At 37.0% G+C, this 26802-nt stretch overlaps 1 protein-coding gene across 2 annotated transcripts in view; it reads left to right on the top strand.

Moving 5' to 3' along the window:
- The window catches only part of DNAJC5B (DnaJ heat shock protein family (Hsp40) member C5 beta), a 183410-nt gene that overhangs the window by 134734 nt on the left and 21874 nt on the right, over positions 1 to 26802 (top strand). For both annotated transcript variants that reach the window (XM_039841766.1, XM_039841767.1), the window contains 2 exons: positions 18401 to 18614; positions 22111 to 22282. In XM_039841766.1, the coding sequence (XP_039697700.1) occupies positions 18401 to 18614; positions 22111 to 22282 (386 nt within the window). The remainder of the gene's footprint in view (positions 1 to 18400; positions 18615 to 22110; positions 22283 to 26802) is intronic.

Consider the following 26802-nt stretch of genomic DNA (forward strand, 5'->3'; position numbering starts at 1 on the left):
TGAAAATAACAAATACTACAACTAACTGGATGAGCTCTGTAGTAGAGTAGAGATGACTGAGGACAGAATCAGCGAGGTTGAGGAAAGATCATTGGAATGAACTCTGACCAACAAAGAGAAAATAAACTGAAAACAGAGCCTCAGGAACCTGTGAGACTATAACAAAAGATCTAATATTTATAGCATTGGAGTCTTAGAAGGGCAGGAGAGAGTGGGATGGAAAGAATATTCAAAGAAATAATGATTAAACATTCCCCAAATTCAGCAAAATCTATAAACCTACAAATCAAGAAGCTGAGTGAATAACAAATAGGGTAAATCTAAAGAAATCCATACCAAGACACACCATAATTAAACTTCTGAAAACTAAAGACAAAGAAAATACCTTGAAAGCAGATGGAGAAACAACACATTATCTGTACAAGAACAATTCAAATGACAGCAGATTTTTCATCTGAAACAACAGAGGCCAGAAAGAACTAAGACAACATTTTTCAAGTGCTAAAAGAAAAGAACTATCAACTGTGAATTCTCTGTCTGATGAAACTACATTTCAGGAATTAAGAGGAAATAAAGACATGCTCAGACAAGGAAAACCAAAAGAATTCATCATTAGCAGACCTACTCTTCACTAAAAGATGTTCTTCAAAAGAAAGAAAATGATAAGGAAAGAATGCAGAAATATGGGTAAATACAATAGACTATCTTCATGAGTTTTCCAAATTACATGATGACTTTTATAAAAATTATAACATCATCTGATACTCAAGACAATTAATATTTAAAAGTGGGGAGGATAATAGGACCTAAATGGGAGTCATGTTTCTGCACTTCACTCAAATTGGCAAAACACTGATATCAGTAGACTGTGATACATTGTGATACACTGTGACACACACACACACACCCAACCACTTAGAGACTATACAAAGCACTACACACCAAAACACTACAAGTAAATCAAGATGGAATCCTTAAAAATGTTCTAATAACCCACAAGAAGACAAGAAAGGATAAATGGAGGAGTGAGAAATTGAGAAAATAGAAAACAAATAATAAAATGGTAGACTTAAGCCCTAACATAATAATTATATTAAATGTAAATGGTCTAAGTATATGTTATATTTTTCCGTTCTTGTTATACAAATGGTGATGGATTATCACTCTTATCCTGTAGTTTGCATTCTTCTCTTAAGAATATGTCTTGGAGATCATTCTTGGGAATAATCAGTTCATAAAACGTTCCATTCTTTTCACACTGTGGCATAGTAATCCATGACATAGATGGCCTATGCTTTAATCAGTCCCCTGTTGATAAATGTTTAGGTTGTTTTTCATTGAGGCTGCCTTTTTGAACCAACTTAGAGCTTCTCAGGAAAACCCCATGGTCCCAGGAGGGTAGCTAGTGGTGAGAGGATGGAAATAATCTTGGTTCCTGTCCTCTTTTCAGTTTTTGCTGTGCTCCAATTCCAAATTTCTGGAGCAAGGCTCTAACCAACCTAGCTGGGTCATATGCTCCAAGCCTCCACTACCTTAGTTACCAAGGGTCACAGGATCCAACTCTATGGGAAGGGGATACATGGTTGGGAAGGACACTAACAGTATCTCTAGTTCCTTATTCCTTTAAAGAAGTACCATAAATCACAGCCTCACAGACCTATCTCAGCCCCTTTCTACATCTATAAATCTTTATCATAAATCTTCCTATGAATAAAGCGTCTTCTTTCCTACATCATCAGTTTTCCTACAATAGTATAACCAACCATACTTCATTAGTCAGTTGATAAATTGAGTCTCCAGCTACCTCAAAGGACAGCTGGGAAGAATGACAATAGGAAGGCTTCTCTTGTATCAATCCATCATGAACTGAAGCTCTTGTCACTGAGATTTTTTAAAGAGAAATGAGACCTTTTTTTTTCAGTGTGTGAAGCCCTTTGTGGAAAAGCACAATGAAAATACCAGGTACTGTTATGAATGAACAGATATCCTCGTCGTCCTTAAAAGTCTAAAATTATCCTGCCATTTGCTGCTACTGTTCAAAAATCATTTATCTAGCACGAAGTGAGTTTCTGTTCTATGTCAAAAGTGCCATACCACAGGGTGAGACTCATGGTATGACTCTCATCCACAGCCTTCATTATGGAATAAATCTGCCTTTGATATTGCAGAGCATAATCATACCAAGGAGCTTGAAGTCTAAGGCTCATTTAATTCAATTTTCTCATTGCTGGGTGATGTCACTTAATCCTAACAGTGTTTGCATGAGATAAGCAAATATTCTCCCCTATTCTCCCACTGCCTAAAAGTCTTTACTCCCCCTTTGCATGCTGTCTGAAGGGGACTCATTTGAGTTAATCAAATACAGCTGGAATGGCTAAGCGGCTACCCATCTTACACATATTTGCTGTAACTTTAAACTGTTTTCCCCTCTCACCCAATTTAAGTAGTCTCTCTGCGCCAAAAGGAATTTGAGTCAGGAAGCTGGTGAAGGAGGGGAGACAGATACTAGTGAATGGTGGGACCACTGGGGAGATAGTTGGTTGTTGAACTAAGAAATTCAAATATTGTTCTCTACATAAACCCCCATACCAGGCTTTGGTCCCTTTCAAGTGACTGAGGAACTTGGGTTCCCTGCCAAGTCTTTACCACCCAAGTCCTTCTAGGAGTCTCCCCTGAGAAAGACTCCAGAATCCAGGAGCCATTTCAAGCCCTCGTAGCAGTGTTGCTTCACCAAACCCAGTTACCACCCTGTCGATGATATCTTCTTTCCACTCACTCAGTGGGCATGTCCGTGGTCACTGCTAGGCACAACTCCGGGAAAGCTAAGCTCTGCTGCTGCAGCTCCACTGGTTCTCAGCTGGGCACGGCTGCTCTGCTGTTATTCTGTGCCACCATACCAGGACTGGCAGGCATAGCAGGTACTCCTTGCTAAAAGTTGGTGCCCAAGTTTTCTGATTATTTCTCCAGGCCAAGAAGCCACCTCTGCTATTTACCTTGAGACTTGAGGGAGTCACCAGTGCCTGCCGTGCTGCCCACTGCGGGGTGGAAGACTGGATATAGAAAATGCCCCCCTTCTTTTTGTGATACCCTTTTTCAGAATTCCCAGTGAGTGCCAAAGTTTGGTAGAAAAGCTCCTTCCATCTTTTCTTGTAAATCTCTTTCTACAGGACCCAAACGCATGCTCGGGGTGAGTCAAAGACTAGCAGTAATGAGACTATACTTAGAATCTCCAACCTCTCTGACAGAGAAAGCTTTGCTCCTGTGTCAAGCTCAACACACCTGGCTCTTTCGTCCCAAAGAATCTCCTTTTCAAGAAGATTCTGCAGTTCCTATCCCACCCTCAGATAGGCTTCTGTCAGGCTGCCCCAGATTCATCAGATTTACCCAGCTGTGGCTGCCCCAGTAAGGTACATGACTTAGATTACTTTCTCAAAGGCTCTTTAGGCTTGAGAGACTTCTGGGAGGCTGCCTTCAGGCTTCCAAGCATACTCTGATGTGCTCAAACTCCCAGCCACAAACAGTAGGCCGTGATGGCTCAAAGATGCATCCCTACCAAAGCCCTAAAACAAAGGCTACCTGTTCTGTATTCTTAGTAACTCAAGCAAGGTAAATAGTTTGCCATTATACTGCTGCTCAGTAAGCCCTTAGGTGTGTGATTAGGTCCCCCTTTTCTTGAAATTGAATGGCACATAAAAATTCTTCACTCCAAACTCAGTAGATTGTTGAACTATACCTCATACTGCTATCAAATTATAGCAGAAGTCATGAAGGCTGATTGGAGCACTTAGCAGCTACTAGAATGTCTAGAGTCTCTCACAATCTTAATGGCTTTCTATCAGCAAGTTCTATTCATTAGTTGACAAATATTTATCGAGCATCTACTATGCGTTGGGTAAGCAGACAAAATCCCTGCACTCCTGAAGCCTATATTCTGGGTTGGGGGAGTGGGGAAGCTTAATAATAAATAAATAAGTAAAACATACAGTAGATTAGATATTGTAGTGTTGTGGAGAAAAGCAAAGCAGGTGTGGTGCTAGAAGTTACGCATTGTTTTTGACGTGTTCCACTTTGATTCTAACACTAAAATCCCTGGTTGGCAGTGAATTTTAAGTATAAAGTAGCAGTTAAAAGCACAGAGTATGAAGTCAGAAAACCTGGATTCAATCCCTTTTCTCTCTCAGCCTCATTTTCTTCATAAGTAAAATGCAGACAATGATACTGACCTCAGGGGGTTGCTGAGGGTTAAACGAGATGATACATGTAAAATGTTTATGGTCTAGCACATGGGCACTGGTTGCCACAAAGAATACATAAGAGATTATAGAAAAAGCCCTACAGAACAGCATTCTTCAAACTAGTTAGGGCATGGGCTCAAGGACACTCTCCAAGGAGTGGTGTGTGTGTGTGTGTGTGTGTGTGAGAGAGAGAGAGAGAGAGAGAATATGAATGTGTGTATGGAGAATATTTAGATTCTGTGATATTTAAATTCTATTGCATACATTTAAAAAGAGTGTTCAAACTTTTATTTTAACATGCCAATGTTTGTACTATGCCTAAATGTATACCCTTTTCATCTGTTTACTCTGATAAAAAAAAATTTAGTCACCAAGTTTAGAATGTAGATGGAATGATCTCTCAAAATTTTAGGGGCTTATAAGCAAAACGTTAGAATCAGAGAGACAGAGAGACAGAGAGAGACCCCAACATCATACTTGGAATGATTACAAGGAGCCATTTAGGTGGGTTTGGGGGGAAGGAGGCCTGTAGGGGGCCTTACTTGAGGCCATCTATATGCTTCATGGCCCCTCGTGCTGTCCCATCAGAGCATGAAATCCTCACACGTTGTAATTCCCTTTTCTATTCTGCCTCTCCCACTCTATCAGTTCCCCGAGGGTGGGCACTGTGCTGTGTCTTCCACTGCACTTCCAACCCTCGCACCATGCTAATATTTACCAAAAACAAGAATGAATTGGTCAGCAAGTAGATTTTACCTCTGGGATTTCTCCTTGATTATATTCTCAGTTTCTTCAGGATCATTCTCAAATGTCTGGCCACCTAGCTAAACAGGGAGTCATTTACTGACCCCGTAAATAGAGGGGTAGATCATCAAGGAAAGACCATAGTTTCAGTTTGGGATCAGGTGCATTTTGTATGGCTGTGAGACCTTCAAGTTGTTAGGGAAAAAGGAAGGGAAAACTCTGCAGAAAATGCAAGAGACTGTTAAGCAATTTGGAGAATGTGAGTCTCGAGTATTCAACATCTCATATATAACTTGTTAGTTTTTATTTACATGGACATGCACATTTTTGAAATTAGATAAAAACAAGATGAAGATGCATGAAAGGGAGGCTGACTGATTTCCCCGGTGTTCTTAATCTCCACATATTTTTTTTTCTGGTTTCTTTTTGCAGTTAATTTTCAATTTTAAAACACTGTGGTCGAAGAATATGCTTGGTATAATTTCAGTCTTCTTAAATTTGTTGAGACGTTTTGTGTTCCTTGGTGTTCTTGGTGCAAGAAACTAACAAAATGCCAGCCTACTTACTGAATGGGAAATCAGACAAAGATCTAGCTCTTTCTTAGCATCTCAGAGAACCACAAAATCAGAATGAACTAGTTTTATACATCAGCACCTGGGTCTCTGTGCCTCATGGGTGAACTTAATTTCTCCTTGTTGACAAGGTACCAAATATCCAGGGGTTCAACTGATTCTTCTATTTCATTCAATTTCACATGGAACTTTCTGGAAATCATCTTCCATAACTGAAGAGGGGAGTTGCCTCAGAGTAGACCAGAGTCAAAAGCTGTTTTCACAAGGAGCAGGAAGGAGTGTCATTTCCATAGTGATCTATGGCAACCTCAATCTGTGCTGCTTTTACCCATGATTATTAGCAATTACAGGTCATAACAGAGGCTGCTGATGAATAAAGTGTAAATGTCAGGGGAATGCATAGCTAATAGAAGAATTGTAAATATTTACAAGGCCAAGTGATGATTCAAGCTCACAAGATAAATTGAAATTAATCTCTATCAAGCACTAATTTGTTTCCTGAATTCTAAAACCTTCCACTGAAGAGAAGAGTATATGAGGCTATGTCAGAGTTATTTTCTAGGTCAGCTGCATAACCTCCCTTCTCCATGGCAAATCTTCTCCTTGATCCTCTTATTCATGTAACTTCAATTTCAGTTGTTCCGAGGCACTAGAATCATTATGATCAAAGACTTTTTTTTTTTAACTCACTCATTCACTCAATACCTATTTAGTATTGGATACTTATACTGTGAGCAATACTTCATAACTATCTGTATCTATATATAAATACATAGTTTGTACCATTTAAAGAGCTTACCTTATAAAGAGTCAGATTTAGTAAGGTTTAAAAGATACGTACTGAAAGACAAGCCAAACAAGGGAGACTGGCGAGTGCAATAGATTAACTTAAGCATAAGATTCATATTAATCATTTAAATGAAAGTGAATGCTTCATTCCATCATTCATTCCTGTCCCAGGCACTGTGCTATGTTCTGGGGATACAATTATAAGCAAACCATGGTTACTGATCTCATTAACATGAGGTCTAGTGAAAGAGACAAATAATGACAAAAATGAGTGTATAAGTACTGACGAGATATAGTGCCCCGGAGGAAAAAGCATGGTTCCACGAGAGTATGTAACAAAGACAGCTAACCTGGACTAGGGATTAGAGAAGTATTCCCCAAGAAAATCAATGTGGACTTAATTTTAGTGCAAATTTTGCTAATTTATGTCAAAGGTAATCAAAGAAAAGCCAGATGGGCAAGCCATTTTCCAACATAAATGGAATGCTTGCTATGTGCCAAGCACTATGCTCAGCAATTTGTGTTTATTATTCTATTTAATTCTCACATTTCTGTTTTGTGTAGTTACTATTATTATCTCGATTTTACAATTGAGGAAATAGACTTAGAAAGGTAGGTTAAGTAGCTGTCTAAAATCTCACAGCAGTAGTGCTGGAGTTAATACTGGCACTTGGGTTGCCTTGTTCCAGAGCCCACTGCTCTTAACCATCACATCTCTGAATTTAGAACAGCTACCATGAATACAAAAGATTTGAAGGCCAGAATCTGAGTGATGGGCTATACTGGAGGATGGAACAAAGGTCAATGTCTGAGAAGGAAGGCCGGGGATGAAATTCAGGGTTCTTAGTCCTAGGTTGGGATTTAAATACAGATGTAGAAAGGGGATCTAGAATAAGCACAGAGCTTTAAGCTTCAGACAGTGTTGGATCAGCATACCCAGGGGATGACTACACATACCAGGTAGTATGACATCTGTCCTTGCACTGAGATAGAAGTAGCTTTTGGTATTTACTAGCAAAGTCCGTATTATACATCTGATGGTTAAAATAGTAAGATCTGAAAGGGAGGCCTTATAGGTCTTAAGGTAATGTAATGTACCTCTTTCTGGCAATACTGTTAAGCCCAATTGCTTCTTAAGTCATTTGTCAGTAAAATAAAATATGGTATAATTCAGCATATGTTATTACCTGCCAAATACTTTGCACCTATAGCTATGCCTGATGGTCTAGGTGCTTAATGAATAATTGGTCAATAAATGCATGTATGAAAGCACAAATGAATAAGTCAGTGAGGAAAAGTAATGCTTCCTTTAGCAATGAGTGTCAAACCAAATACTCTAATACAGTAATTGAAAGAAATTATGTGAACATAATTTAAAAGCAAAAACATAAAGGTACAACACTGACTTCAGTGAAAATTGTTACTTCTTTTGGGTGCCAAAATGTTCCTTTAGTCTGCTTTATGTCTATCAGTATTCTGAAAATAGAAGCATAAATAATAGAAGTATACTTTCAAAGGGATGTGTTTTCTATAAACTTTAATATATTTTACTGAAATTGATATAGATATTAAAATTATTAATAGGTAATGATGTCAGTGAAAATGGTAGAATAAGGGACTCTAAAAAGTCCGCTCCTCCATAAAAGCAACTAAAAATCAGAAAAAAGTTGTCAGAATAAACCTTTTTGGAATCTGGAAACTAACCAACTATAAGACATTGTTGAAAGAAACTGAAGAAGACAAAAAAAAAAATGGAAAGATATTCCGTGCTCATGGATCGAAAGAATTAATATTATTAAAATGTCTATATTACCCAAAGCAATCTATAGATTCAATGCAATTTCGATTAAAATTCCAATGGCATTTTTCACAGAAATAGAACAAAGAATCCTAAAATAGATATGAAACCACAAAAGACCCTGAAGAGCCAAAGCAATCTTGAGAAAGAACTACAAAGCTGGAGGCAAAACACTTTCTGATTTCAAACCTTTTTACAAAGCTATAGTAATCAAAGCCGTATGGTACTGGCAGAAAAACAGACATATAGATCAATGGAACAGAATAGAGAGCCCAGAAATAAATACATGCTATATGGCCGATTAATTTATGACAAAGGAGCCAGGAATATACAGTGGAGAAAGGACAGTTTCTTTAGTAAATGGTATTGAGAAAACTGGATAGCCACATACAAAAGCATGAAACTGGATCCCTATCTTACTCTACACACAAAAATCAACTCAAAATGGATTAAAAACTTGAATGTAAGACCTGAAACCATAAAACTCCAAGAAGAAAACATAGGTAGTAAGCTCCTTGACACTGATCTTGGGAATAATTTTTTTGGATTCGACAACTAAAGCAAAATAAATAAATAAATAGGACTAAAAATATTCTGCATAGCAAAGGAAACCATTAGCAAAATGAAAAGGCAACCTACTGAATGGGAGAAAATATTTGCAAACCATGTATCTGATACGGGTTTAATATCCAAAATATATAAAGAACTCATACAATTCAATAGCAAAAAAAAAAAAATCTGATTAAAAAGAGGATCTGAAGAGACATTTTTCCAAAGAAGACATGCAGGTGGTACATAAAAAGGGCTCAGCATCCCTAATCCTCAGGCAACTCATCAGAGCGAGAGCTCACTGAGGGCTTTAACTTGAACCAGTGTTGACAGCAGCTACTGGAATGGAAGTAGGAGAGGTTTGTACAGCCATTTCTTCTACTTTCCAGTCTTGTTCTCCCTTGATGTTCAGAGTTCAATAGAGATTGCTGGCTTAAAAAAAAATAAGAATGCAAAATCCACTCCCCCCACCAAAAGTAATAAGTTTAGAGGCTCAGAAACTTTTGTTGAGATCCTGAGCCAGATACAGAGATCTTGAATCATATGCATCTCTCGTATATTGAGTGAGCTGTGGGTTGGGGAGGAAAAGGATTAAAATATATCACTTAAAGATGTTAGTGCCCTGCTGAAGACTGTCTGTTGCCTACTGGCGTCAGAACTTCAGGTCCTCATTCCCTAAAGTAGTACTTTTATAATTGCTGTAGACAAATACTTCTAATATTGGACACATTATATCTACTGTGTTTGCACATATAGTCCCGTCTATTCTACCTTATTAGGGAGGGTAAAAAGCTGGCTCTTAAATTAGCCATTGAAAAGAATTGTAGTGACCAGAAAACAAAGTTCTATCAATTGGCACTTGAACTTTTAAAAATTTTAAGTATTTTTAACTCTAATATTAAAAACACAGTCTGGCATAATGCCCCATAAAGTCAAGTTATTACACATTCCAGTAAAAATCTGGGAAGATTTGCCAAGGAATAGCTGAGGTACAGTGGTACCGCTGTCTCGACTACCGCTAGAGGCCAGCACTTGATTCTCACTCAGTGCGACGCTACTTGAGGATACAGACCAGTTTTCTGAAACAGATCACTCGTGGTTCCTATTGCTATCTCATGCAACCTGTCTTGAATCATGAATGTGACTATGGATCCCAGAAAATACTGTAACAATTTCTGGGGTGAGCTGCTTAGATATTCCATCTGTAAAGGTGAGGAAATCATGGGACTGTATAATGTAGCCTTCAGAGGGCCTTGGTGGAGCCTTTGTGGTCAAATATCTTGATCATATACATCTGAACATGGTAGCACATGTTCAGAAATGATTTTATAGCAGAGGTAGTTTTGACATCATTATTTGCAATTTGAAACCAAATGGTGCCCTGACCTTGCCATTCTGTCCCTTCACTCTATACGAATCCCGGCCTGGGGTTCCTGCTTCCCTGAGCCCCACTAACACTCTAATTCTGGCTTTCTCTAGCAGCATACTGTTTTAAAGTTTCTGTGCAGAGTGAAACTGTACTGGGTACAAATACACGAAATGCTTGTAGGGGGTTTGAGAGACCTGAGGGGTGATTAAGGAAAAATATACGCCCAAGAGAGCCAGTAGCACACAACGAGCTTTATTGGGCAGTGTTTTAACACTGGATTTCAGGAGACAGAAAGTCTCTCACAGCTTAAGGCCATTCAGAGACTTATGGCATGGGGCCGCCTTCAGAAGGGGAGGAATGCAAAGAAAATCTCAGAGGAAGGGTAGGTTGGAAAGGGGGCTTACTATTTGGGTGCATAGTAAGGAGTATCTGAGTCAGAGAGCTCCAAAGGGCATGGCAACCTGGAGTCTCCAGCAGATATGGGGTGAGGTCTTACAGGTATGTGAAGCAGGCTCGAAATAGCTAACAATCTGCTTGTTTGGGTTATTTTAAAAATAATCGAATGTATAAAAAATTTGAATTGGGCTCCAGGAGGCTTCTGAGCTAATGGGTCTCAGCTTGCAGTAAAGAAACAAACATTGTAGGAGTCAACACAGAGGCAATCTTTGGCTCATTTATATAACAGTGGTGTAAAGCCTTTTGTGGAATTAATATATATTTGAAAGAAGAGAACATAAACATAAAAGATAGCCAGGATTTTCTAAATCAGGGGTTTCTGATGATCACAGGCTAGGTAATTTACACCAGTTCTCCCTTCTGCTGAGAACAACCAGAAAAACTAAAAGGAAAGTTATATTTTAAAATATACATCTTAAAAGCATTTTGAGAGTAAAGAATTACTGCTGACAAGGTCACGATATGGGAGAAGAGAAGCTGAGAGGCTGAGCAGGTTCTACAAAGATGAGGGAAATTTTTTTGGACCCTGACCCAACAAGAATGGGAGTCCTACAATTCTATTTAGACTCCAAAATCTGCACCTCAGGAAACAGGGCAAATGAAAGTAAAGCATCTATGGATGATAATTCTTTAGTGGTCCTCTACAAGCCATGTCCTCTGGTATTCACATCCTTGTATAGTCCTTTTGAATCTGGCTGGTTCTCTGACCTGATTTAACCAATTAAATGTGGCAGAAGTGATAATTTACCTAAATCCTTAAAATGCTTAGCAGCTTCTACTTTTGCAATCTGTTTTAAGCTAGCCACCATGGAAGAAATATGACTACCTGAGACCATCATATTTTGAGGCACCTTACCTACCCATGTGGAAAAACCCTAGCTAAGCTCCCAGCCATAGCCAGTATACCTGCTTACAGCAGGTCGGGAAGTCATGTTGGAAGTAGGTTCTTCAGTTCCAATTGAGCAGTCCCAGCCAATACCAGATAGAGTGAGAAAAATTGTCCCGCTAGTCCTACTCAATTCCAGCACTGTAGGCAAATAAATAAAATGCTTGTTGTCTTAAGCTACTAAATCTTACTGTAGCTCGTTACACATAAAAAAGTAATGGAAATATCAGTCTTGTATGGACTTTGATCCATGTGGGTGACCAAGAAAATCTCAACCCCTAATTCCTAATCTTGAATTAAGATGACCTCAATTTTGCAACAATTGGACTTAAAGTAAATTTTTAACAGAGATAATGAAAGCCAGCAGACAATGGACTGAAATCTTCAGTGTGATGAAATAAAATAATTGACAGCCTACAATTCTATATCCAGGAAAAATACCCTTCAAAAATGAAGATAAAATAAAGATTTTTTTAAGTTAAACAAAAACTCTAAGAATTAATCATTGGCAGACCTGCACTAACAGAAATACTAAAGGGTTCATAGGTAGAAGGAAAATGATCCTAGATGGATGATAAGGGATGTAAGAAATAACTAATGGTACCAAAATAGCAAAATATGTTAATAAATGTACACAAATACTAATTGTATAAAACATCATTAAATACTAATTGTATTAATAACAATTCTTGAGGGTTTAAAAGACTTATTCTCTAAGTCTTTTAAACCCTCAAGAATTGTTATTAATACAATTAATAAACAATTAATTGGGAGGAGATAACAGTGTGAGTGTTCTAAAACTTTTATATTGTCTTGGAAGAAGACAAAAATACATCAACATTAGACTTTGATAAATCAAGAATTAGGTAATCTCTAGGAAGACCCCAAAAAGAATAATAAAAGAATGTGTAATTTCCAAGGCAACAGAGGGATAAAGTATAATAATGAAAAAAAAATCAATCAAATAGAAAGCAAAATAGGAGAGGAGAGAACATATGTTTTAGACGGGACAAAAATCACAATGAAGTAGTAGATTTAACCTGAAAGATGGCAATAATTGTATTGGAAATAAACACTGAATTAAAAGAAAAAGGTTGTCATTATGAATTAAAAAAAACCAAAACTATGTGGTGTTTACAAAAGACAGATCTAATATATAAGGATACAGAAAATTTGAAAATAAGAGAGAAAAATATATGCTATGTGGATATCCACCCAAAGAAGGCTGGTGTAATTTTATTAATATCAAAGTAAAGACAAAAACTATTACTAGAGATAAAGAGGTATATTTCATAATGATAAAAGTTCAATTCACCAGGAATATATAACAGTTGTGAATTTGTATGCTTTTAAAGAACATGGTCTAAAATATAAAAGCAAAAAGTGACAACTATGATGAAAAATATGCAAATTTATAGTCCTAGTGGGAGATTTTAATACACTTTGCTTGACAGATCAGTAAAATGGCTAAGAATATAAAAGATTTAAACAAAATTTAGCAAACAAAATTTAATGCTCATATAAGAACAGAGCACCCAACAGATACAGAACACATACTTTGAAGTATACATGGAACATTTATAAAAATTGAACATACAAGGAGACATAAAGCAAGTCTCAAATTTTGAAGGATTTAAATCATATAGAAAATGTTCTCTTGCTGCAGTGAAATAAAGCTAGAGAGCAAAAACAAAAGATAATGAGAAAATTCTGATAAGCTTAAAAATTGAGAGGTATAATTTAATATAATTCATTGGTAAAAGAAACCATAATTAGAATTAGATAATATATAGAACTGAATGTTTCATATCAAAACTTGTGGAATGCAGTTAAAGTGGCACTTAGAAGGAAATTTATAGACTTCAATACACATATTAAAAAATTAAGTATAGCAATAAATAAAAAATAATACAAAATGACCAAGTTGGGTTTATCCCAGAACACAAGCTTCGCTTGACATTAGAAAATCAATTACATTAACAGATTAAAAGAAAAAAACATATCTTCTCAACAGATGCAGAAAAAGCATTTGGTAAAAAGTCAAGATCTATTCACTCTAATTTGTAAAAGAAGAAGGAAGAAGGATGCCTGCTATAGTAATTCTTATTTGACATCTTACTAGAGGTCTTAGTCAGAACAATAAAATAAGGAAAAATGTAAATGACATAGGAATTGGAAAGAAAGAAAAACAATCACTATTTGCTGATTGTATGATTTGCATATGCAGAAAATATACAAGAACCTATTATTTTATTAAAATAAATAAGCTTAGGAAGTTTGTAGGCTAAAAAGCATCACTGTATAAAAATCTTTTATATATGCAATGAGTTAAAAAAATTAATGTCAAAACCACACCAAAAAAATTAAGTTCCTAGGAATAAATCAATTAGAATATATGCATAAATAAATGTTATAAATAAAAGTTATAAATAAGTGGACATATTGTACATATGTCAATCTCCAAATTAATGTACAAAGTCAATGCAATTGCAATAAAAATCCCAGTGGGGTGTGTGTGTGTAAACTGACAAAATAATTCTAAAAAATTAAAGGCCCACATTCTGGTTGAAATGCAGAGGGCCCAGAATAGCCACCTGTATAACTCTTGAAGAACAACAATATAGAAAAACTTCCCTCTTTAAGATACTAAGACATCTTAAATATGATATGAAAAGGTATTATATTTAAGACTGTTATTGGCCCAGAAATAGCCAAATAGACAATGGAGCAGAACAGAGAGCCTAGAAATAAAGGAAAAGAATTTTAAATTTTAAATAAATGGTGGTAGGACAGTTAGATATCCATTTTTAAAAATGAAACTGGATACCTACATTAGGTAGGACAGTTAGATATCCATTTTTAAAAATGAAACTGGATGCCTACCTTCAACCACATTAAAAAATCAGCTACAAATGGATCATTGACTTCCATGTGAAAGACAAATCTATAAAGATTTAAAAATTTTAGAATTTATAGGACAATATCTTCCTGAATTTAGAAAAAGATTTATTCAACTAAATTAAAATTAAGAATTTCTGTTTGTTTAAAGATTCCATAAAGAAACTAACAACCAACAAAAATGCCCCCAGAAATGGAGAATATATATGCAATACATATAACTGACAAAGGATTCATATACAAAATACGTATTTTTTTAAATTATGTATTTTAAAATATGTATTTTTAAAACTTAATTCTACGCATCAACCTAAGCACTGATAAAAGACTACCATGCACTTAAATAGAGGATATCCAAAATTAGAAATTAAAATCAAACTATAAAGGGATATATAAAAAACTACCAGATTGTCAAACATTAAAATGCCTTTCAATACCAAATGTCAGGGAGCTGTGCATTGGAGCTCATATACTGGTTTCTTATATTTTCACTTCAGTGTTGCCTGAGTCCAAGAGAGCACAGGAGTCCCACTGAACCTCCAGTATTATGACAAACTATTGAGTTCCATAGCTGTAGTACTTGCCATATATCTAGGGTTACTAATATAGGGTTTGTTCACCTGCAAACTCTGGTTTATAGCGGTTATTTTCCTACCTACCATCAGTCTCCTTCCCATCATAGCCACTTTTTTTCTAGAAAGAATAGTCTACAACTAACATGAGCTCAGATTTTGCTTTTGCTACTTTGCAGTAAATGCTGGCTCTCCCATGAGGGTGGTTTTAAAGGTTGTAGGATATAGGAAGATATCAATGCCTCACCCTCTCTCTTATCTTTTGTCTTAGGCAGCAGGTGGTTTTCTTCTGTGACAATGGAGGGGCAATAAACTTTATTGAGATATTTTAGCAGAAAGTCACACAGCAGTTAAGAAAATATTTGAAATAGGAAGTATCTGAAGGTAACTGGAGAAAGTTCAATATGTGTTAAGTGGGGAAAAGCAGCTACATACATAGCCATGCCATGGTGGAATTTAGTTTCCTGAGGCTCAGAGGCCAGCCTTCCCACAAAAAGAGGGTCTCCTCTGACATTTGAACCCCATGGAGATAGATTTGGACTAGAGCTGGGGCAACTTGGTCAGAATCAGGAGTTAGGTGATTCAGAAATTGGTAGAGAATAGTAGGTAGATCTCACTTGAGTGCTAGGTGGTACAGGAAGGAGAACTAGGCAGAACATTATAATTCTTAGAATTATTCTGCTGCCTCAAAATAGGTAGATCTTAGGGGCCTGAGGTTTATCTTATCTGCTACTCACTGAATTCACTATGCATTTCAGTTGACAGCTGTCATTGGATTTTGAAGTGGAAATTAGAGGAGGTGTTGCTACTTCTGATATTAGTTATAGCCATACCTGATTAAGAGGTGACTAAGTAGAGATTTTTAAAATTAAAGGCCCACATTCTGGTTGAATATTATGCCACTTTTAAGTATAAAATGAGAAATTATATGAAATATCTTTAAAGTAAATAGGTGAGTAAAAGTACATTTACATGTACTCCAAGCACTTCCTTTCACCCTAAATCCCATACTTGTTTTCTTATGTTACACACGGTTCCTAAGGGGGTGGGTCATTGATCAACTACCTCCTCGAGCAGTTGTGTAATTCTGGCAGCTGCCTCTCTGCTAGCCATATTTCCAAAGCATTCCTCAGAGCCAAGAGTATCTGCCAAGAGGAGTCAAAATGCTGCTGACGACTAGGAATTGGACTTGTTACAAAGAGAGGTACTGCAGCTCTCTGAATTTGCCAACTCCATTGTTAGAGGAATGTGATAAGTGGTTGATTGGGTCTGCCCTTGTGAGCCTGACAAAGATCCAAGCAGTTTAAAATGCGCCAGGAAACTAGGCTTCTCTGGCTGTCTTGGGCAGTTTGTATCAGTCTACAACTGAACACTAGAAACAAAGTAATATATGTAAAGAGCCATTTACCAGGGATTTCATTTTTTCAAGGCAGAAGTAACAGCCCTTGCATTTGGTTGGCTCCGGACGTGATATCTGGAACTAGAAGGGGAAATGCTGCAATTGTATTCCAGGGTACAGAATGAGAACTCCAGGAATATTGAGTAATTAAAAGTAATGTGCTTAAAGAAGCCACTTAAAGCCTTTGATGATGACTGTTGTATCATTAAAGTTTGAGGACTTCTTTCTTTCTTTCCCCATCTCCAGTCTGTAGTGGGTCATTTAAGGAACAAACTCTAAACTTCCACCTATTAAGAGGCACAAAATTTGTAACCAGAGCTTAAAAACGCTTAGGGAGGAAACCACACAAGTAATATGTATATTTTCTTCAACAAGCAAAAACAGAGAATCACCTAAAACCCCAATGTGCATCTATAAGCACAGTTAATTGTGGTTATAACCTTCCGTTTTCTTCTTTCTTTTCTTTTTATTTTTCAGCTTAATTTTTCCCTATATTAACACATATATACAGTTGTCTGTGGTGAATGTATATGTGCATGTATGCATTTGTATGTGTGTGCATGCACATGTGTCAAGGTCACCAGTGATCAGTTCTTAGTCCTCATCATACATAACATGTCAATGACATCTGACACAGGTAACCACTGTCTTCCTTGAAATATTTTGTTCACTGGGATCCTAAGACCCCATATTTCCCAGATTTTTCCTTCTACGTCATTCATGTTTTTTTTTTTTTTCATCTCCTTTGCTCAGTCTTTGGACTTCTCTTGGACCTACTTTCTTGGGAATCTTTTCCAGTTCCATAGCTCTAAATACTATCTACCTGCTGAGAACTAACTCCCAAACGTACATGTCCCACACAGATTCTTACCTGAACTCCAGGCTCATAGGTTTCTCTTCCTCCCTCTCCACTTGGAATTCTAATAGGCATCTCAAGGGTGTCCAAAATGGAACTCTGAACCTTAACAAACCATTTCCTTCTACAAAAAAATCTCTTGCTAACTCATTAAATAGTAACTCCAGATTTCTCATTGCTCAGGTCAAAACTTTGGTGCCATCTCTGATTCTTTTTTCTTTCACATCTCACATCCAATCCAGCTAGTCCTCAAAATATATCCAGAATCCAACTACTTCTCCCTACATCCTGCACTACCACACTGGTCTGAATCACTATAAACTTCTCCTAAAACAGTCTCCCTGCTTTCGCCTTTGTCCTCTTCAAGACTGAATGATTTTTCTAAACCTAAAGTCAGATCATACCACTTTCCTTCTCAAAACGCTCCAATGGCTTCCCATATCACCTAGACCCAAAGCCAAAGTCCTCACAATGGCCTACTAACATTCTGTATGCCTTACATTTTTTAATTTAAAAAATATATAGGAGGCAGCAGATAGGTGGTTAAGAGCATGTGCTTAGGGTCAGATTGCCTGTGTTCAAAGCCTGGCTCTAATTATTAGTTTTGTGACATTGGGCAAGTTACTTAACTTGTTGGTGGCTAAATTTCCTCATCTGTAAAATGGAATCATTATAATACCGATCTCATAGGGCTGTGGTAAAGATTAATGAATTAATACTTAAAATATCCTTATAATACTGCTAGAATATAGTAAACATTAAAAAGCTTTTAAAAATGACAAAATAAGCATTTGTGCTATTAGCAAAAGTTCATCACAAATTCTGCATGTAAAAAAAGTCTCATTGATTGAATCTATAAGAATTTATAGATACCCTAAATATCTCTCAAAATGAAAGATGAAAAATCTTTTGGTTAAACAAATTTAAAATGAATGATCATTTAAAAAAATTCTTTAGTTAGAATGGATTATACACCATGATTTATACTTTTAAATATATTGGTACTTTTTAAGCATCTTGATGCCGAGTGGCTTAATTATTCACTATTTCTGAACCAGCAATACTTTAATTCCTGAAATAAGTGTGATTTTTTTCCAATTTATTGTATAGATTGATTTATAAGATATACTCTACTTTTCTGGAAGCTGATCAGTACCCCACCTCAACATGCATGGACAGTATATTCATGTATAAAGGATGTACAAAGAAATAGTGCCCTTTGAAAAAGCCATTGTAATTCTTGTCAAATAACTCTTTTCCTCACTTTTTTTAAAAAGAAAATTGGCCCTGAAACATCATCCAGACAAGAATCCAGATGATCCAGCTGCTGCTGAAAAGTTTAAAGAAATCAACAATGCCCACACAATACTTACTGACCTGTCAAAGAGAAATATATATGACAAGTATGGATCGCTGGGACTTTATGTGGCTGAACAATTTGGAGATGAAAATGTTAATACCTACTTTATGCTGTCAAGCTGGTGGGCAAAGGTGAATCATATTTTTTTCCTTCAAAAATAATTTCTTGTTAGATAATGGTATCAGTCACTCTTTTAGACTCAATATCAAAGAAAAGCCTAACCTTACTATATTATTAAACTCTTGTAAATAAAAGGAGATATCGCTTTGACCTGTTATTTGAAAGGTTATTTGAGGATCATTTTTGCTTTAGCTCATCAAATAATTATAAAATACAGCATGACTTAATATTTCCAGACATTAATCATATTTGAATTTGAAGCTTCAGGTTAATTCTGACTGCCCTCTCTCCCCCTATGGTGACTAATTAAGAACTGACTCATTGCTCAAAACCAAAAATAATTTATTAGTGTGATGACTGTTTAATAAATTATTACAGGACAAATTTAGCCGTGTACTTTACTATTTATAGCATAGGCTACATCAGCAAACAGTACTTAGGAGAATGCATAGTCGTTATGTCACAGGCTCACATGGAGCCAGCTGTGAGGTAGTGGAGAAGGAAATGAGGGGGAAAAGGTGAAAATTAAGTAGTGGAGGACAGACAATTGGAGAGAGAGAGAGAGAGAGAGAGAGAGAGAGAGAGAGAAAATAGATACTAGTCAAGAAAAAGGCAACGTAATACAATCAGAATTGACTTTTAACAATAAATTTTGTGTGGTTTTCTAGGAATCCTTAGTATATGTATATTTGTTTATGAGTTTTAATATCCTTAACGTCTAATGAAAATATACTTACATATGAACCACATGCATAATCCATCAGCATATTTTTTAGACAGTTCACATGCATGTGAACAGTTCACAGTTCACACATTTTGTGAAATCATATGAACTCATATTCACATGAGTTGTAATTAATAATTTAAAAAGCTGCAGATCTCCAAAAAGGCAGGTTTCATGTTCTGTAGTATTCCAATTGCTATTTTCTTCCACTAAAATAAATCTTGCTAAATTCAAGAGTTTTATATATGCAGGAAGAGAAAGGATATGTCACGGTGCACAAGCATGGAGTGACAGTCTGTGACCAAAGGACTCATTTGCCTTCTGCAGTCTCCAGAATTCCTTTTCTTGGGGACAACCAAGATCCCACTGAAACCCCTTTTCTCTATTGTGAGGACTTGGGAGGGAGACAAGTTCCTACTAAGCAGATTTGAAACTTGGAATAAGAGTGTACATACAGACAATGTCATTTATAATGCATGATAGATTAAATGTTCTGGGCTTTTGTGGGCTTGCCTGGCAACCTAACCTCCAGACGTGACGCTCTTTCCATAGAGAGATACATCTAGAGTTCTAGATTATTTACATGCTGGCACCTGATTGCATATTGGGGCCTGCCTGCGTAAAAATGAGAATAGGTTTCGTTACCCAGGAAGTTGAAAAAATTGATAAAAATTCATAGATAAGCAAAAACGCTCCAGTAGTATAAGGGATATATAAAATAATTCCTGATGCGGCTCTTTAAAAATAAGGCTACAAAAAATATTTACCTTCCCCTTCTGCTTGTGCCAAAGCCTAACTCACAGTGCCCATTACAGTGGCCTAGTGCATAGTGATCATGTATTAAGTATGTATTGTATGAATGAATTTGTATAGTACTGAAAATATGTATATAAAAATATTGGACACCTACTTGTGCCTAGGACTGTGCTAAGCATCGAAGGGAATAAGGTAAGGTTATTTCTGCAACAGACAAACAATCTATTTGGAATAACTAAAGAACAAAACAGTATATGAACTAAAAGAAATTTTCAGAGAAGAGAAAAATATGGGAATTGGATAGAAAAAACAAAAAGGTAGCTAACGAAAAGAGGAGCTTGTTGGGGCAATGGCACAAGAATATTACACAGGAGGGATCAGAGGCAGTCGGTAAAGAGGAGGGTGTTGCAGTTCTGTTTTCAGAGTAATTTACCTAAGTCTATGAAAATGTATAGTATCCACAGCAAAAAAGATTATAGATGTGAGGATTTGAGTACCTCTTACTCCAAGCCACCCACCCATAGGCTCTACCCCACAACTGGGGCCCGAGTCGGATAGATAGAGTCCTGGGCAAGTGGAACGGGGCAGGTGAGGTTCATCAACATAAGAGATTCCACCTTAAGTTACTGAAGAACTGTAGACACAAGTGTTCTTTATCCCATTTGCTTCCTTCGTTAAATAAAATCTACATTCTGATTCAAAGATGTACAAACAAGTTTCTATTTCAAATACATATTTTTAATGAAATAATAAATTAATTTTGCTCAAATTAATAAAACGGCTTATTTTAACTTCAAATTGGGGGGACTGGGAGAGTTTCTTTTAATTTTCAGCTATGGCAAACTTTGTGAGCAAACCTTTTACATGCTTGTGGGGAAATTCTGGTGCTGTTCACAGGAGAAACAAATCATTTGTTTATCTATTACTTTATACATTCATTAATTCAGTAGGCATGTATTAAGTGTCTACCACATGCCAGGTACTAAATCCTTAGGTAGTAGAATGACTAACATATAGCTCTAGACTTGAAGAAGTATTAGACAGACCTATACACCAATCAATGTCCTAAAATGTCCACACAAAAAGCACCATGGTAGAAGTTTGTATGGAGTACAACTGAGGCACAAAGGAGAGAGTCATTGTTCTGGGGAGGGGGTCAGAAAAGATGTCAAGGAGAGGGTCCTTGAGATGAATATCAAATACGGAGTGGGTATTTGTTAGGTGACTGGAGAATGGGAGGGAGACATCTAGGCAGGTAAATCTGCAGGGAGAGAAAAGCTATGGCAGCTATGGCAAGAACAGGGCCAGTTGGTGTAGGGCATGGGGGGGGGCATTGGTAGAGGCCAAATGACCTTAATAAGGAGCTCTAGCCTTATCTAAGAGGCCAGAGAGTCACTCTGTGGGTTCAAGAGAACAGGTACTTTAGGAAGTTTGAGTAGCAATGTGCAAGGTGGATTAGGTGGATTAGGAGGCAAGAGTGGAGACAGGGAGGCCAGTTAGGAGGCTACTAAAATGTCTAGAGCTGAGATAATGAGATCCGTTTGAAAGTCCTACCAGCCAGGATAGAGATGAGAGGGAGGGTGCAAGAGACCTTGAGGAGAGAGACTCCACGGGACGTGGTGACTAACGAATGTGGGTGGGGGAGGAGGGCTATTAATAGCTTTTAGTGAGAATGATTCAGTTCCCTTGGTTAGAGGTTTTGTTGGTTGGTTGGTTGATTTTGTTTGCTTTACTCAATAATGATCACCATAGCTTAAGAATAAAGAAGAATATGTCATATATCATTACTTTGGCTACAAGTCATTTCCTCTGGGTTTAACTTGTTAGGCAAAACTCTGTGTGGAATTTGTTTCCAAGGAAACTAAAGAGTTCTTGCATGGAATAAGGATGAGGATGGATATGTGGTCTACAGGGTGAACTGCGATGTCTTCAGGTCTCTGGAGGTACATGGGTGCACACTTGATTTCTGGGGTTCTCCCACACCCCAACACCCTTCATCCCTGTTTCGTTTTGCCTCTTTCCCCTAGACCCTGTTTGTCATCATTGGCCTCTTGACTGGCTGCTATTTTTGCTGCTGTCTGTGCTGCTGTTGCAACTGCTGCTGTGGACGCTGCCGGCCCAAATCATCCGTGCCAGAAGAGGACTTCTACATGTCCCCAGAGGATCTTGAGGAGCAGATCAAGACTGACATGGAAAAAGGTGAAATAAGATGGGAGCAGAGGGAGTGGGTATCCTTTCATAGGCCTGGCCAAGCACCAAGTCCCATGGTGATGATTATCACTAAAGTGAGAGAGATCCAACAACTAAATGGGGGGAATCCATTTACCAGCCACAGAGAAAAGCAGAACCTGACACCATTAGAAAGAAATCATGAAATATGCTGATCACAAAGCAAAGCTAGTACAATTTATGGTCTCGTTACAAGAGAGTGAGCTCTGGGTTCAGGGAGGTTTGGGTGGGAATGCCCAAAGGTAGGAGAGCCAAGGTAGAAATTTCTCCCAGGAAGAGCATTTCAGCCTGTTATTTTAGGATCGTTATTCAAGTAGAAGGGAATGGATATCAAGAAAAGTCAGCAATCCTTCACTTTTCTCTCTTTTGATTATTTGATATTGAATTTGGGGTAGAACTGGGTGTGTGTGGGGCGGAGCGTAGTCTTCCTTCCCTGGAAATGTAGTTTCTTTCCGAGTTCACACATTCAGAACCAGCCTCAAATCTGCATCAAGAATATTGTCCTATGTAAATAGGACTATTTGTTTTGCTAAACCACCCCACTTGTCTGTCTGTCTATGCGTAAGTATGGCCGTGATATGTTACTTGATTCTTCAAGTTCATTCTGCCCAGAAATGATTAAGAAAAACATATAACAAATTGTAAAATTTCAAGAGAATTCACAACACTAGGAATACTTCATGTTCTCTAGAAAATGCCCTTGTTTAAATAAGCTGGAATCAAACTTGCATCCATAATCCTACTGTCATTTTCTCCTGGAGAATGCACCACAATTCTGTCTTACAGTCTTTATCACTAAATCACAGAGAACCCTGGACAGCCAAATAAGAGAAGTACTTGACAGACCTTGGCCCAGTGTTGTCAGAACTGCTGAAATTAGGAATGGTGCACTTCTCTGGCCTGCACCACACTCCGATTCTCTGGATGACAATGAAACAGAAATTCCACGACATCAAGCAGCAGAAACTGCTTCAAAGCTTCTATATACCTTTTATTCTCTATCAAACATGATGCTGAGTAGGATCCAGTTATTACCCACCCTGACTCCAGCTTAAAGGGAGGAGTCTTCAGTCATGTGAATTGTACTTAGTCTCAGGCCCTTTTAGGATTGGGGAGTCAGAGAGGTCAGAAGGGATTTCCCTATTACCTGTGACCCCTTCCTATGGGGACCACTGGATGGCCAGTACAGCAAACAAGGGGGTCGCTCTTACACTTTTCTATCACTGCCTCTGGAACAAGATTGTAGGTCCATGGTGAAATACAATTACAAGTTTCTTTTGCTTTATTTGGGATATAAAAAGACAGGTCTTTCGATAGAGGCATAAATATCAAAAAGAACAAGGAAACAGTTACTCATAAGTGGGTTAAAAAGAGACATGTATAGATGTAAATTCCTCTTCAAGGGAAGACCAGTCACGTTGGCATAACTTGCTTAAGAATGATGAGCCCAGTGTATTAATCCCATCTGCTCTCGCGAGGGAAATAAACCATTATGAGAACATGTCAGAGGTCTCTGGCCCTGTTGTCTATAGGCTCTCCCACAACATCCATCAATCCTGTCCAGTACTCAGTCACTGGAAGAGACAGTGACAGTGAGATAGGAGAGCATTGTCATGGTCATCCACTGTGGCAACCTTATCTTAACTTGCCTTTTATAGTATAGAAACCAAAACTAGGTGAACTGAACCTAGATATCCCAAATCTAGTGTTTCACACTTCTCTGAAAAGCCTCAAAGTCTTTCTTCTTTTAAATTAGAAAAAACTCCACCAGGTCATTTCAGCAGACCTTCTTAGCAGAATATCTGGAACAGATATTCATCCTCAGTGCCAAATTCCACCCAGGTTTCCCTCCTGCAGGGTGACTGATGATAAATCTATGTGCCTCTCGCTGTTCTCCGTTTTGACCCACCAGAGCTACCAATTCCATTGCAGAGGTCAGCGTCTAGACTCAGTAAATCATGACCCTATTTGACTGTATTACTAAGAATTCTTAACCAAAAGGAAAAGCTTTATCTTATTCCTAAATATTTAAAAGCTCCTATGCAGAGTTGAGCCAAGTTTTTGTGTAGGGCCTGAAACTAATACAATTTGGGCGATTCTCTTTAAAAAACATACACACACACCCCCACAAAATTACAAACACAAAATTGGATCTGAAAGTGAATATTTAAAATAAAAACAAGAAATCACAACAAATTGCAAAGCTTAAAAACTGACAAATACCATAAATATCACAAAATCCTGAAAAATAGCAATAGTTTAATTAACTGCCTGGAACACTTCTATAATACTTTCCCCCTATGCTTTCTGGGTGCATATTCTTTGACTGCTTCTTCATTTAATAATAATTTTATAACATCATTTTCTGTAGTAAGGATAGAAAAATATTTCTGTCTTCTAGCATGCTTGGTCAAAATTTGTTTGTTTTTTTTAATGATTCATAGATTAGAAAAGTTTCAGTTTTACAACTCATTATTGATAGTGTTGTCTAAATTTTTAGGGAATGTTGTCAAATTGTGAAAATTTTTTCTAGTTTATTTCATATATAACATGTAAAATTTGGAAGAATTTTTCTACACACAATTTTTTGACTCTGAATATTTCAAACCTTGTTGCCCCTCCCATCACTCAAAAGTTCCAGGATCAGAGCCCACTGGACACATAAATATGTTGTGATACCACCTCTAGTGAGGATCTTCATGCCCCCTCAGCAAGTGAATTGGCATAGTGAGCTATAGGAGTATTCCTAAGGCCATTCCTTTGCCAGTGTGGCTACCAATAATTACACAAAGGCCCTCAAAAGGGTCTGCACAGATAAATGCCCCTGAAGCTTAAATTTCATTAACTGCGCAATAAATCTACTAGTGTGCCCCGATCTGACATCTCATTACAAGAATTATGCCTTATTTGCAATTAGGTGCATTAGCTAGTTTCAGAGTTTTACTCCACTAGTTCAGAGAGTTATGTAGTTTGCTGGTTAAATTAATGCAAGTTAAGGCTTGTAAGGATGACAAAGCAGATTCCATGTGAAGACTATGCTTTCTGGACTCTGATCCAACTGACGGACTGTTACCTTCTTCTGTTTGGCATAAGAAGGTAACACACTTAAAATTGTTTTAAGAAAATACACTTGAAAGTGGCTACTTGTCACCTGGATATCAAGTTACTCCTGACAAATGATAAGCAGCATTTATCAAGATTTGAGTCCATTAGAAGGCCCTTGTGAGACACTGGAGTTTTGAGTATTTTATTTTGGTAATTCTGAAATCAAATATGACAAACATTTTCTCACTTAGGGAATTTTAATTATCTTATGTTGGGTATAATCATAAAATCCTAGGATTTTAGATTTTGGAAGGGATCTGAGGAGTTGACCCTCACCTCCCCACAGTTTTTCTAGCAGACTTCTACCTGGACTCATCTGAAAGCTACCAATGGTGGGGAGTTTGGGGGCCTTGTATGAAAGTAAGAGATATTCATAAAAATTCAACTACCGCAGGAGGGTACAGAGTCAAAGGCAAGTTTATACCAACCTCCTGGCACCAGCTTCCCAAGGATAACAACTTTTAAAAATTTTGTTTAAATATTTATGGGATTGGTTTGTTTTACAAAAATTTTATCAAATCTATATATTGCTATTTTTTGCTGCTACTTTGCAGAGCAAAAAATTTGATAAAAAATTTATTAATATTTAATGGATTGTGCTTTTGGTGTCATGTCTAAGAACTCTAAGCTTTTGTCATGAAGATTTTCTCCAATTTTTTTTAAAAGTTTTATGTTTAACATTTAGATCTATACCCATTTCAAGTTCATTTTTGGATAGGGTGTGAGGTTTAGGTGAAGACTTTTTTTTCTTTTTTTTTTTTGCATTTAGTTTAATTTTTCCAACACCATTTGCTGAAAAGATTATCCTTTATCCACTGAATTGTCTTTGCATATTTGTCAAAAATCAATTGGCCACATTTCCGTGGGTCTATTTATGGACTCTCTATTCTGCTCCATTGATCTGTATGTATGCATATCCCTTCCCAAAAATACACTGTCTTCCCTTCTTACTTAAAGTACGTTTTTAAATAGCTAGCATGATTCCTCCAACTTTATTAATTTTCAAAATTGTCTTGGCTATTCTAGTTTCTTTGCTGTTTCATATAAATTTTAGTATCAGGTTTCTAAGTTGACAAAAATATTGCTGACTTTTTATTGGTATTGCATTAAATTTGTAGATTAGTTTGGAAAGAACTACATCTTTACTATGTTGAATCTTCCAATCCACCAACATGCTATGTCTAGCCACTTATTTAGGTCTCATCAGATTTCTTTTATGAGTGTCCTGTAGTTTCAATATACAGAACTGGTACATGTTTTGTGAGATGGATACCTAAGTATTTCATTTTAGAGGGAGCTACTGTAAATGGCATTCGTTTTAAATTTTGATTTTCAATTGTTCATCACAAGTATTTATAATTATTTTTGTGTGTTGATTTGGTATC

This window comes from Pteropus medius, unplaced genomic scaffold (assembly GCF_902729225.1).
Source record: "Pteropus medius unplaced genomic scaffold, Ma_sr-lr_union100, whole genome shotgun sequence".
NCBI classification, from domain to species: domain Eukaryota; kingdom Metazoa; phylum Chordata; class Mammalia; order Chiroptera; family Pteropodidae; genus Pteropus; species Pteropus medius.